At 40.5% G+C, this 12,805-nt stretch overlaps 1 protein-coding gene across 2 annotated transcripts; it reads right to left on the bottom strand.

Moving 5' to 3' along the window:
* Positions 1-645: 645 nt before the first annotated feature.
* On the bottom strand, positions 646-12,241 carry ANKEF1 (ankyrin repeat and EF-hand domain containing 1). Of its 2 annotated transcripts, none has more exons than XM_030490251.1 (9): positions 11,820-12,241; positions 11,153-11,352; positions 9,529-9,678; positions 8,687-8,810; positions 6,979-7,801; positions 4,958-5,184; positions 3,534-3,703; positions 2,199-2,342; positions 646-1,161 (listed from the first exon to the last, which is right to left on the bottom strand). In XM_030490251.1, the coding sequence occupies exons 1-9, from the start codon at positions 12,163-12,165 to the stop codon at positions 1,036-1,038; spliced, it is 2,310 nt and encodes a 769-aa protein (XP_030346111.1). In that variant the 5' UTR covers positions 12,166-12,241; the 3' UTR covers positions 646-1,035. The 2 variants fall into 2 exon arrangements, with proteins under 2 accessions (XP_030346111.1, XP_030346112.1); XM_030490252.1 differs by having other exon boundaries at positions 11,230-11,352; positions 11,820-11,905.
* Positions 12,242-12,805: the final 564 nt, after the last annotated feature.

Here is a 12,805-nt window from a genome sequence, read left to right on the forward strand (position 1 = left end):
TCTGCTGACCTCGCTGTTGTGGAGGTAAGCGCTGATTTGGACTTGCTGTGGATGTAGCTGTTAATGTAAGAACCTGCATTCATAGAGTGGTTTGGGTTGGAAAGGACCTTAAGATCATCTAGTTCCAACCCCCTGCCATGGGCAGGGACACCTCACGCTAGACCATGTTGCCCAAGGCTCTGTCCAGCCTGGTGTTGAACACTGCCAGGGGTGGAGCATTCACCACTTCTCTGGGCAGCCTGTTCCAGCGCCTCACCACCCTCACAGTAAAGAACTTCTTCCTTATATCTAACCTGAACTTCCCCTGTTTCAGTTTAAACTCATCACCCTTTGTCCTATCACTACAGTCCCTGAGGAAGAGTCCCTCTCCACATCCATTCACAAAATCTCTGCGTGTTTTTCAAGTTTGCCAAAAAGATCTAAAGGTCTGGATAAAAGCTTTGTGGAGCTGCTGTTGGGAAATACATCTTCAGTGGGTAAGGAGAAAGGTTTGTGCACTCTTGCGAGTACATGGGAGAATATGAAAGCAGTACACTAGGCCATAGTGGTCCTAGTTGTAAATTGTGTACTTTGTTGCCTTTGAAGACAACCAAGAACATTGTTGCCTTAAATAACTACTGAATGCTATCTTCATATCTTTGTATTTAATACCTTTTTAGTAGAAAGAGTAATGTCTCTTCCAGGAAGAAGTTCTATGGTGGGTGAAAAATAGCCTCCTAAAGCCATACCTCTAAAAGGATAAAAAGATAAAGGACATGAGTGTGTCCTAACAACAGCCATTCCATGAAATCTGCTGAGCCAGCTCCAAGGCTTAGAATCACATGAGGATAAACTTTTTTCCAGACTAAGCCCTTAACAAAAGATTACATGTAAGCAACATAATCTACAGAGGAAAAACTTGCTACAACTTTTTTTTAATCATAACTAAGATGCATTTACTGAGCACCGCATGATTCCTTCCTTGCAGAGGAGTAGCCTTTTAGATCTTTATCCCCTCAAAATATATGCTGAAGTAGCTTCTTCCAGCTGGTGTGCTTATTCCACAAATTTCCTATCAAAGGGGGTTACAGAGCTTTCTGACAAGCCATCAAAAGCAGAGCGTTCACGGAGCCATTCTTGCTTCCTTACTAGCTCCTCTGTTGCGGCTTCAGGGACCCAAATCTACAAAATAAAGATACTTGCAGTTATTTTGGACTGCAAGTGAAGTATTAAGGTGATACTGTGAGCCAAACAGAGCTGTGTTCTAGCACTCCTTTCCATCTTGAGACATAGAAGAAAACTGCTGTGGCCTCCTGGCGGAAGATACCACAATTTGTGTATGTATAAGCAGAATATTCTCTTGTTGCTGCCAATCTCTGACATGCCATAGGCTCAGATGAGGGATAATGTAGGAAAGAAGATGCAAAGCTAATTATTTAGAATGACTGAATTGTTTCGAATGACTCGGGCCCAAGATCCTCAGAGTGGAAAACAGTCATTAGCCATAGAGTCACTGATGATGTAGCCTTATTCCCCTGAGACCATTGCAGAAACTGGCACAAATCAGGCTTAGGGAAATGGTAAACAACCTCTAAGCAAAACTGCTCAGTCAGCAATGGTGGTGTTTTCCTGTTTAAGCAAAGGCAAAAAAAAAATTACTTCTCTGTGGTCATCTTTCTCTGTTTCTTGGTTATTCTTGAATGAGTATTAACAAGTCCCTAATATAAAAATTGTATTTCCAGTACTCTAACTCAAGGAAGTATATATTTAGTCTACTGTGATCCATTTAGATCAGTAAATGTTACTTAAGCAATCATGGGATAACTAATTGAGAAGGCAAGTTAGAAGATGCTGCTGGTCCCATGCACAAGGACTCGTATCCTTTAAGTGCAGGAATGTAAAAATCCATACAATGAACATAGTGGCATTTGTAGTTTTATTGTGGGTCCAATTTAATCCTATATTAAAACCTGATAAGGGCTTGCTTTCCAGGATAATTTGTTTTTTATATATATATGTGTATATATATAAAATACACATATACATGGACTCTTTAGTTTCCTGTTATTCTATGGCTATCTTTCTAGCCTGTGTCACATCATCTACAAGCTAGTTGAATTGTGAAGTTGTTGCATCATATTATTCTTTGTTTTGATCTACAGCAAGGTCTACCTTTACATTAATGCGAAACCACGCTCATGTTTTGCTACTGTACGTACTTTTCTGGGTTTGAATGTGATGTCCTCTTTCTTGGTAGCACCACTGGCTATCAAAGAGTTCAGATAAACAACACTGTCGTTAAGGGATTGTGTTGCCTTTTCAAGAATGGATGTTTCTTCATCTGCCAGTGATATCTGTGAAGACTGAAAGAGAAGTTACCAGTTGTACATCATGTCCAGAAGCATGGCACACATCCTACATTTTCGGATACTTCTGTTTTCTATTTACCATGGGTGTATTTTTCTTAATCTGTTCAGAATCTGTTTTTCTTAAAGCTGCTATTTATTTTATAACCAAAAATTGTGAGGGGAAGCCTTTTAAAAGGTTTCTTTGAGTCAGTGACTCAAAGAGGATGACTCTCCTTCTTGGACACTAAAACATTAACTGCTCTTCAAGACTTGAGACAACCACCTTGCACCACTGGTGATCCCTTCCTGTGCCAGGTCATGACTAAATTAGCACCTACAATTCTCCTCTTCCTGCCTAACAAAGTCCTACACTACCCCTAACATTCAAAATACCTTCAAAAGGGGGAAACCAACGTTTGGCTACTGGGAAATATTTACTATACCATCCAGGGCAGGACTGCTGAAGGACACTTCCAGCAATGTAGATACAATTGCATTTTCTCCCTAAATGGCATCCTGGGTCTGACTAACAAGTACCACTGGTAAATCAAGAAGATCTCCTCCACCATAAGAGAACCAGGATGTGGTCACAGAGGCTGGTATCAGCTTGAACTAGGGCAATGGTAAGGTACTCGAGACTCCTGGGAATGCTGGAAAAGCATTCAGTAGCACAACAGCCAAACTCAGCGTGGGATTTGAGAAACAGGACTTGTGTCAACAGTAGAAGAGGAAGGTTAAGAGACAAGATGGGAAATGAGAAGTCAATGATCTGATATTGCCTCGATGAGTTCCATTAGCAGAATAAAAAGACCTTTCTACTAATTTGAAGGGCCTTGGTCTTACCTCTGAAGAAACAGGTGCTCCCTTGAAGAAATTATGCTTACAGGTGGTTTGGTTTTTACAACAGAGCTGGATGATTATAAACTTCAGGAGGAGGGGGAAAAGCGGAAATATTTTTGTGTCCCATCAGTGATACAGGACACAATTCTTAAGTGGGGAAGACATGAAGTTCATATAATTAACATGTCAAAATGTCAACCAATGAACAAGTACTAGTACTGGCAAGAACGAGTACTGGCTTCTGAAAATACTTTAACAAAACTGCCTGATTTATAGCTTTAGAGAGACATGGATGGCAAATAAATGAAAGGAAGAAGCATTCTACTAACTATTAGCAAATCAGTCCTTTGTTACCATCTTTCATACCTCTCTTCTCACAGCTTGTTCCTCTGCAGGCATTGGTGTAGAAGATGGCTTTGGCTTCACAGATTTTTCTTGCTTTTCTGGTACTTCTGGCAAATTGTCCAGTTTATTTTGGAGCAGATCAATTATTCTAGAATCTGCAAATACTTTAGCAATATCAAGAGGATTCTTTCCTGTATTTAAAAAAAAATAAATACCTGCATAACCTTGGCACTTGTTCTTGCAACTGGATAATGACACCACAGTCAACTGAATTTAATTAGGCCTCTATTTTATTAACCACTCAGTGTGCCAGCAGCGTGCCTGACATCGTGTGAGGGCTGGCACTCATCAGCACGGTTTGCCAGAAATAAGACCTTGCAGAAATGAAGCTTGAAAGCAAGTATTGCAGGAATTCTTGGAGCAGTAGCTTTGCTCTTAATGTCCTGACATTTGCAGCTTAAAATATTGGTCCTGCAGGTTGTGATTTTGACCTCTGAGAGCATTTACCACCAGGAGATGGCTAGCACAGTAAAAGGTTAGGAATGTAGACCAAGTTATTGTAGGTATCTACCTCTTCCAGTACTTGCTCTGTGGCTGGCAAGGAGTCAGGGGAAAGCCCCATGGTTTAAATGGGGCTGAACACCTTCAGGGCTTAATAGAGGACAAACTCTTCTGGATCTTATAAGGTGAGACCCTGTGGCTGTAAAGTAGTTGTGAGCCTAAACTGCTGTGTGAATTAGAACTACACAGAAATAGGGAATACACATAGCTTCTACAAGCAGGGTTTCACCTACTGGGCATTTTGGCAAGGAAAATCTCATTATGTAGTAATGTTGCTTCCTCTGTTAGAGCAAGAGCTTAAAATGTGACAAATGCTGTTTAACTTACTCCAAAAAGAGAGGAAATAATACTGCATGAGGGATCTGCTGTGAGGAGGCAACACTTCAGTATCAATTTGATTTGGTTTTCTGTTGAGTATTTTTTCTCAGGGAGTAATATTTCCATGCTAAGCAGCAAGAAATTTGTTTAACCTGTGCTGCCTGTGCATAAAAATAAATGATTTAAATGGGTGGCAGAGTATACACTGGCCACAACTAAAATCTAATTTTCCATCAAATAATATTAAAAAGTAGATAGATTTTTTTCATTAAAGCCACTTACAACTGTATATCTCTTGTGAGGGGCAACAGACTTCTTAATCATGTAATTAATCATGTTACTTTATTTTCTAGATGCATAAAACTCAGGAAAGCTGACTACTTACAATAGTGATTCCACACTGTAGAAAACTAATTGCACCTCTTACCTTCCTCCTGGTCCTGACAGTGATCATAAACCCAGAACACTTCTCAGTGTTCCAAGAACTTACGTTTTGCTTGGGTTTTTTTAATAAAACATGGATACATGTAAGGAAACAGGCCTTTTTGGGGGATGTTGATATTTACCATTGCTGTTTGTAGCTTGGATGTCAGCACCCTCTTCAAGTAAAAAATAGACAATATCTAATCTGGAGATCTCAATGGCTCTCATTAGTGGGGTTGCATTGCCTATTGCAGGTGCATCCACTGCTGCTCCAGCCTTCACTATCAGTTTGGCAATATCAAGGTGTCCATTATAGCAAGCATGGTGGAGAGGAGTCCACATGAAATTATCTGTTGCATTTACATCAGCCCTACAAAGGAATAAGAGAAGTTGGGGCAGATGAAGCTACCTACTAGATACAGGAATGCCAACACAAGCAATGTTAACTGCCCCCTGCAATGGTATATTCAATGTCTGTAAGTGTTTTCATATTGCTACTGCTCCTCTGAAGCCATTTCAGTATCCAATACACACTCCAATATATTGCTTGTCATGTAAGACACCATAGTCCTGTAAAATGCTGCTTGTGTTTGTGCTCCAGCTTCACAGATAATGGCAAAAAGCAGATTAAGGAATTCAAAAAAGAATAATTCTGGGCCAAGAGCAGGTGGAAAAATTGCCAATTTACAAGTGAGTTAGAGAAAGTCTCTCAAAATTTGAGCATTTAAAACTTCTTCAGCCACTGTTTCTGCTCCCAGGCTAAAACTGGCTTGTTCCGGAGGGTGCAAGGGCTAGTTTGAAGGAGATATTAGCAGTCTGCTGCCTTTGGATGAAGCTGAGGGGAAAAGTGTTACCAGCCCTTTAGCGACTGGCTGCCGTGGAAGCTTTTGGGGTCATGCAAAAGCAAGGCTTGAGGAGCCACAGCCACAAGAGCCCCTTAAAGGTGTTAAAAAATGAAGAAATATGGTTCCCCCACATGTCTGAAGAGAGCATAGTCCATGACCGTGCCCAGATCTGCAATCTGTGTGTGCCATATGTGGGTTCAGAAGGGATCAAAGCCTCCTGAGGGGATTCCCCAGTACTCAAGCAGAGTGAATTACTTGTGCCTTGTAGTTAAAGACAGCCTAGAGGTCCTGAACTGAGTTAGGGTTGCTGTCCCACTGGCTCTAGGGACAAAGAGCTGATGTCTTCCCAAAAGACATGGAAGGAGTGAGAAGGAAGAAAATTATGAAGGAGTTGCTTCCAGGGAGAGCTCTTTGCTCTTCAGGTCAGATGGTTAATATTTAACTCTAGATCAAAAAAACAGATTCATCTGTTTTTCTTTACTCATTTTTAACATTTTTCAGTATTCTGCCTTTGGTGAGATCTTATCCCAGTAATTCCCCCATCCTACCAGTTTTACCTTTGTTATGTTTCAGTTGCTTAGCCCTTACAGTTTATTTGTATGCAGCGTTCATTGCCTTTGTATTTCTCACTAAAATATGCAGTTACTCCACTTTCTCTCCCAACCCATCCTCAATGCCTGTACCAATACTCTGCCCCTGAATCCTTTTCACTAACTTCATTCTATCAGAAACAAACCAAATTGACTTCTGTCAATTTAAAAACCTCAAAATTGATACTATTTTTAAATATTATTACATTTCTAGGGCTGTTAAACATGATGAGATGTGACTCCAGTGCTGTCTTGTGAGGCTTGACAAAAGCAGCACAGATTAATCTGCTAGATTAATTTGCTAACTCTTACATCTTTATCCAGGATTGCCTTGCTCATTTCAGGCAAGTCACTTGTACTAGATTTCCCCAAAATCATTCACCTGATTTTGAGAGTTCAGTTTTGAGGATGCACTATTAGGGACCGCAGTTCTGACAAGCACTCTGCCTCTGATCAAAATGCTAACAGCCCAGGCACCCAAAACCTTCAGACCTGGGGAACTTACCTTTTGGGTGTTTCTATTTCCTTGTTACTAATGTGAAAAATAATAAACTATAATAAACTAACTCTCTGTAACTCAGGATCTTATTGAACTAACTTTAATATTAAATATTATACAAATAAAAACCAAACCATGGTCTGTTGCATCCAAATGTTTGCTGGAAATTCATGCTTTCGAAAGCCTCTCCAAAATAGCAACTTAAAAAAACCCCTCTGAAATGATCTTACCCCTTTTCCAGAAGATACTGCACAACAACTATGTTCCCACTTGCACATGCAACCATCAAAGGCGTTTTGTAATATTGATCTTTTATGTCTACGTGCACACCCTCCTCAAATGCTTTCTGCAGAGACGGAAAGTCTGCTTCTCTGACAAGGTAGTTAATGTTCATGTACGTTTTCCTTGGCTCATCTATATACCAGGCACGGTCATCATGCACGGGATGGGCAGATGGGTGCTCTCGGTTAAAATGGGAAATGTCAGCAAGGTTTTGGATAGCCTCAACCATGTACACAGGGAAACCATCTTCTCTAAGGGGACATGCGCTCTTCGGCATAACACAAATCGGCACGGGGACAGCAACGCCTTTTTTGCCTCTTCGTTTCTTTCCTTTCTTCCCCTTCTTCCCTTTGGGTCCATAGGATGTTATAAGGTAGTTTTTTGGCACGTATTTAGAGCCTTTTAAAAAGTCTTCAATGCCAATTCCATCAGCCTGACGTCCTTCGTGCATTTTAGCAATAGTTTCTAGTTGTTCAGTGTCCACAAATGCACAGTGCTGCCGAATAACCGATATAAAACTGTCTTTAGTCACCTTCCCGTCTCCTTGGTCGACAGCCTTGAATGCCTTGCGGAGGGCAGCCTGGTGCTCTAAGGACCAGTCGTACAGCCTCACGGCCCACTGGGGGTTTTCCTCCTTATCATCAGTCTTGGACTGTTTTGCAAAGGTTTTCTCAATTTTACGCAATTCTGATACGGCTGCTTTAAAACCACCATCCTTGGCGATGGCTCTTGGTGTCTTTTTTGCCAAGTTTATCCATGTAGGATCACAGCCTAAAAATATGGACACAATTTTGCTGGTAATGCAGTGAAATTCCTAATTATGTAATTATTTATATGAGACTTGTACTGTACATGCAACTAATTGCCACAGGTCTACAGTTTTATACTGTCTTAACTATAAATGGCGATAGAAGATGGAACCACGTCATTGATCCCAGACATGAAAGTTAGCCACGTGCCCGTACTTGTTTTCCAAAGGGAGGTTCATGGGGCAACGCATGCTTTACCTATCCATCCATTCATGAATATGTATAGACAGGCAGAAATCCAGTGGAAACTATATTTTTTAAGTGATGAGAAAGGTTAAGAAGAAACAAACTAAGATTAAAGTATCACTTAGTGTTCTATATCCCAACCTTGCAATCTGGCATTGGATCACTAGCTAAATGTTTGACTCACAAGAACAGAACGCAGGATTTTGCATGGTCCTTTTGAAGTGCTATGATCATCTGATTAAGTTAGAACATGATCACAGCTGCTTTGTAGTCTGTTTCAATACCCATGGGCATGAAGTTTTCCCCACGACTACAGAGATTTATTTTTTTAAATGATCAGCAAACCAAAAATTACATGTCTGTTGGAAGTTTCAATGCGATACATCTAAACCCAACTAAAACCAGAACCACTTAAGACAGTCCAGTTCTGAGTTACACAAACCCATGATGTTTCTGCTGCTTTCTTTGAGAAATGTTTTATCTCGGCCACGTGTGCATAAATAAATCACAATAGCCTATGTTAGGCACTTCTTAATGAGAATTACATTTGCCACATGATACCCAAGAGTCAAATCCTTCATAGATGCCCAAATAAAATCTTCCCTTTAGCAAAGAAATTGAATGTACATGATAGTTGCAAAGTAACTTATTTTTAACGTACCTCTTTGTCCTATAAACTTGCAGCAATTTGCAAATCCTCCCTCCGCAGCGTAATGAAGCGGTGTGTTACCATTCATAGCGATCAGGCCCACATCTCCATTATAAGCTGAAATAATCCTCAGAATCTAGAAAAACAAAGACAATACCACCAAAATTTGGTCTGTTCCTTAAGATGGGGAAGTGTGAGAATGATTTCCAAACAATTGCAATATCATAGATTCCCAGTTTATTTAGTGAAGTTCTCTCCTGTGCCCAGCTAATCAATGCACATGTCACATTTCGTGTTTTCTGTAGCACTCTGCTTATTTCACGGAGGAAATAGAAACCTTGTTCTGTTGTAAACACTACGGACAATCTTCATTCCTGCCACCTCCCTGCATGCCACTGTCTTACAGTAACTCTGACAATGCATGCACAATCAAAACTGTGTAATTTTATGTACGTTGAAGGCTATTTGGGCAATAAGGAAGAAACTGCCTAATTGCAGCTGTTTGCATCTGCCCCTCTTGTAATGGTAATGTTTCATCTAAGTTACACAGCTGTGACATGCTGCATCTTGAGCATGCATGTTGAGCTTCAACAGAGCTGTTCACACCAGCCAGCCACACTGGCATGCTCAGAGATACCTTGGCAAAAAAGGCTCTGCAATTATGAGAGAGATTCTATCACTGCTGGATCCCCTTTCATACTTAAAAAGAAGTTGCTTTTGATGGCTGGTTCTTAGGCTTTGATCAGCTCAGATACTGGACTCAAAAAAACCTAATCCCACCCAACCCAAAAAAAACAACCAAACAAAAAAAAAACCCATTCCTCGTTTGGCTTTAACACTACAAATAGTGATACCTCAAAAAAGCCTCCTTTGGCTGCGAAATGTGCAGCATTTTGTCTTTCAAAGTCAAACAGGTTAACATCAGCTCCTCTCTCAAGCAGACCACGCACCAGCTCGAGAACACCTTCTCTTGCGGCTTCCATTAAGGCTGTGCGACCCGTAGCCTGCAAGGTAGTGAGAAAGCAATTCAGTTTGTTTCCTATGCTAATTCAGGTTGGAACAATATGATCTGCTTGTTGCAAGGTGGCATCAAACCAAAGGTTTCCTTCTAGGTATTACCACAAAAAGGAGACCAGTCTAATAGTTTCCAAGATGCTTGTAGGTAAACTTTAAGAATCAAACCATAATGCTGCTAAAGCATGAGCAGGCAAATCCCAGTGACTTAGATACATTAGTAGCTTGAGTCCCTTGAATAGTCCTCATGAAAATCAATTCCTTAGTTAAGGAATCCTTTATTCTGTATGTATGTGTAAACATGCTTTCATGCGTTTTACAAAACTTAACACAAAATCCCACCTCTATCATTAAAAAAGCATAAGGAGCTATGGCTGAAGTGCTACAAGGAAGGCGGAGCAACGGGGGAATTTCACTGCTGTTCTGTGAGGAAAAGTTCACATTCTAATATATTTTTATATATATATATTTCTAGATAACAGTGTATGTTTGTGATCAGCAGTACCTGTTTGTAATGGCTGAACTTGGGTAGACCTGGTGACCATCCCAAGAACAGAGCACATCTTGGGTCAGGGATTGCCTGCTATTACCATATTGGCCCACAGCAACACTTAGAATATCTGACTTGCCACTCTACAGAAGGGCAAAGAGAGCAGTGAACCATGGATATTGTCCCACTGAACCATACGTTCTTCCTTGTTACCTGTTTTTCTAGCAAACCATTCCTACTATGTGACCAGATTTATGCCCATTGTATTACAAAAATAAAAGCAGGTTTCTCATATTGTAGGTACACTGAGTGCCCAGAGATGTGTGAGAGGATGGGATAAGCATGTCCAAACACTGAGTTTGCTATAGCTACAAGCTAGGAAGGATAACTGCAAAACTAGGACCAAAGCAAAAGCCACGGGTGGCTCTAAGGGAAAGCTTGAGCTCCTTGACTTGATCAACAGCACAAGCCTGCAGTCTTTCAGGTCTTTGTTAAATTAAGGAAATAAATAAATGACTATGACATACAAAAGAATGAAAATAGTTTCTTATGCCTCGTTCCTGCCTTGATCCCCCCCATCAGGTTTTTCATGCTGGATTCACCTTTTAGTGAACAGTGAATTATTTCAACTCTGAAAACCTTAGAGTACATGGAGGCAAAGTACAAATCAGCCCTGCATCACTGAAGTACAGCAAACTGCAGCTCCTAAGAGCTGGCCCAGTTACGCTTTGTGTTTGTAAAATAACTGCACTCTAATCAACAAAGATCTAACTCAGGATATGTGGTTCAAGCAGACGACCTAAATCCCTGCTCCTGCAAAAAGGGTGGTGCAGAAGAAGGAAACAGGCATGGCCACAGAGTTAAGCACTTGTCACTGCTTCATTATTTTAATGTGAGGATTTAAGGTTCTATAGTTATCTGGTAACTATTCTACACTTTTCTATATATGTTCTTAGTTACAGAAATATTCATACTGGGTTTCCTGCACTGGCATTTGCTCCTCTTTCCATGAAATTCAGACATATTTCTTTAATATCATGAGCTTGCTCACAGGCTTGTAGAAATACAGGCTTCCCATCAGTGGTACAGTTGTTAACATCTGCACCAGAATCCAAGGCAATTTGCGTGCAGTGGTAGTGCCGTGTTGTAGGTAGAAGGCAGTAAAACAAAACACCTGCAAAGAAAACCAGCAGGGATTATGGTGCGATACTAAATTAGTAGAAAGGTTACTTAGGCTGTGAACTTCACAGCTGAACAGACAAAATCCTTCAGTAGAGACCTGTTCACTTCTCTGAGGGTACATACATGCAAAAAAGACTTCTGCTTTAGGTAGGGCCTTCGAACTTCTGGGAGTAAATCAGGATTTAGTGTGACAGGTCATGGGAGGAACACGATCCTCCATTACAAGTCATCTTTCAGCTAGGTACTAGAGAGACCTAAAAGCATAGACTTAGAGGCATAGACTGCTCAGGGAGAATTATTTCCACTGAAGCTCTTATGGCAAATAGCTTCTGCTGAGCTGTAAGGACTACCCTCAATCATATTCTCTATGGATGGCACACAACATACGTAGCAAGTGAGTAACACAGCATGGGGTCATTTTATGGTATTTCTGGTCTGATAAGGTTCCCTTTTACTTACCTTTCCCTTCATTATCCACAACAGTCATGTCTGCTTTGGCTTTTACTAATATACCCAAAATGAACTCATGGCCTAACTCAGCTGCCTTCATTGCTGCAGTACGTCCCATTTTGTCCTGGATATCTGGATGAGCTCCCTGCTCCAGCAAGAAGCTGCACATGTCAGAGTCATTTTTAATGCAGGCCAACTGAAGGGCACTATATCCTTCCATAGGCTCTGTGAAATTAATGAGATTTGGGAATCCATTCTGGACCAGCTTTTCTATTTGCTTCTTGTCTTTTTGGTGAACACACTGAAGAAGTTTGTACACCTGTAAGTTTCGAAGTCTGATATCTACTGGTAACATCCTGGAATGAGATAAAATGGCTTCTTTGAAGGAAGTGATTTCTACATGGAGAAAGAAGAAAGACTGTAAACTCAGAGATGAGATTATAATTACATGCCAGTTAGAACAGGAATCAAACCACATTCAAGGCATGAAAATATCCACTTTAACTTAACAGAGCACTAAGCTTTGAATGAATTTCTCTCATTTAGTATATACAGCATAGTTAGAGACTATATAAACACGTATAGCACTTTGCAAAATTGTTCTTTCTAGTCTTCAAACTGTTATGAAGAAGTCTCACTGAAGGTGAAAATTAAGTTAAGAAACTGTAAGGTTAACTGCTTTCCATTCAAGGAACTGTTATAATCTGCAGTTACTTGAAAGCTTAAGGGGAGGCTGAACATCTGTCATTTTAGTACTACAAAGAGAAAAAAATCACAAGTCACACTGTTCTCTGTACTTGCTGAAACATAAAACTGATACTAGCATCACCTCCTTGGTATCTGAGCACCTTCTTTTTCGGTAGCTGAGGCATGAACTTCCTGCTGGGCTACATACATAACAGAGTAAACTGCTTTTCTCTGCAGGAAATACTCTTAGGGTAGAGAAAAAGAAGATGCAGACAGTGGGGCACTGGCCTGAAAAAAGGTTCCCCCAG

This window comes from Strigops habroptila, chromosome 6 (genome assembly GCF_004027225.2).
Source record: "Strigops habroptila isolate Jane chromosome 6, bStrHab1.2.pri, whole genome shotgun sequence".
In the NCBI taxonomy this organism is placed as follows: Eukaryota; Metazoa; Chordata; class Aves; order Psittaciformes; family Psittacidae; genus Strigops; species Strigops habroptila.

What these genes read in the sequence shown, in the direction of transcription:
- ANKEF1 (XM_030490251.1), bottom strand. Translation starts at nt 12,165, where the DNA reads ATGTTACCAGTAGATATCAGACTTCGAAACTTACAGGTGTACAAACTT. An exon ending in TGTGGATAATGAAGGGAAAG is followed by an intron (nt 11,353 to 11,819) that starts GTAAGTAAAAGG and finishes TTTTCTTTGCAG; the next exon opens with GTGTTTTGTTTTACTGCCTT. An exon ending in AACAAGCTGTGAGAAGAGAG is followed by an intron (nt 2,343 to 3,533) that starts GTATGAAAGATG and finishes CTTCTCTTTCAG; the next exon opens with TCTTCACAGATATCACTGGC.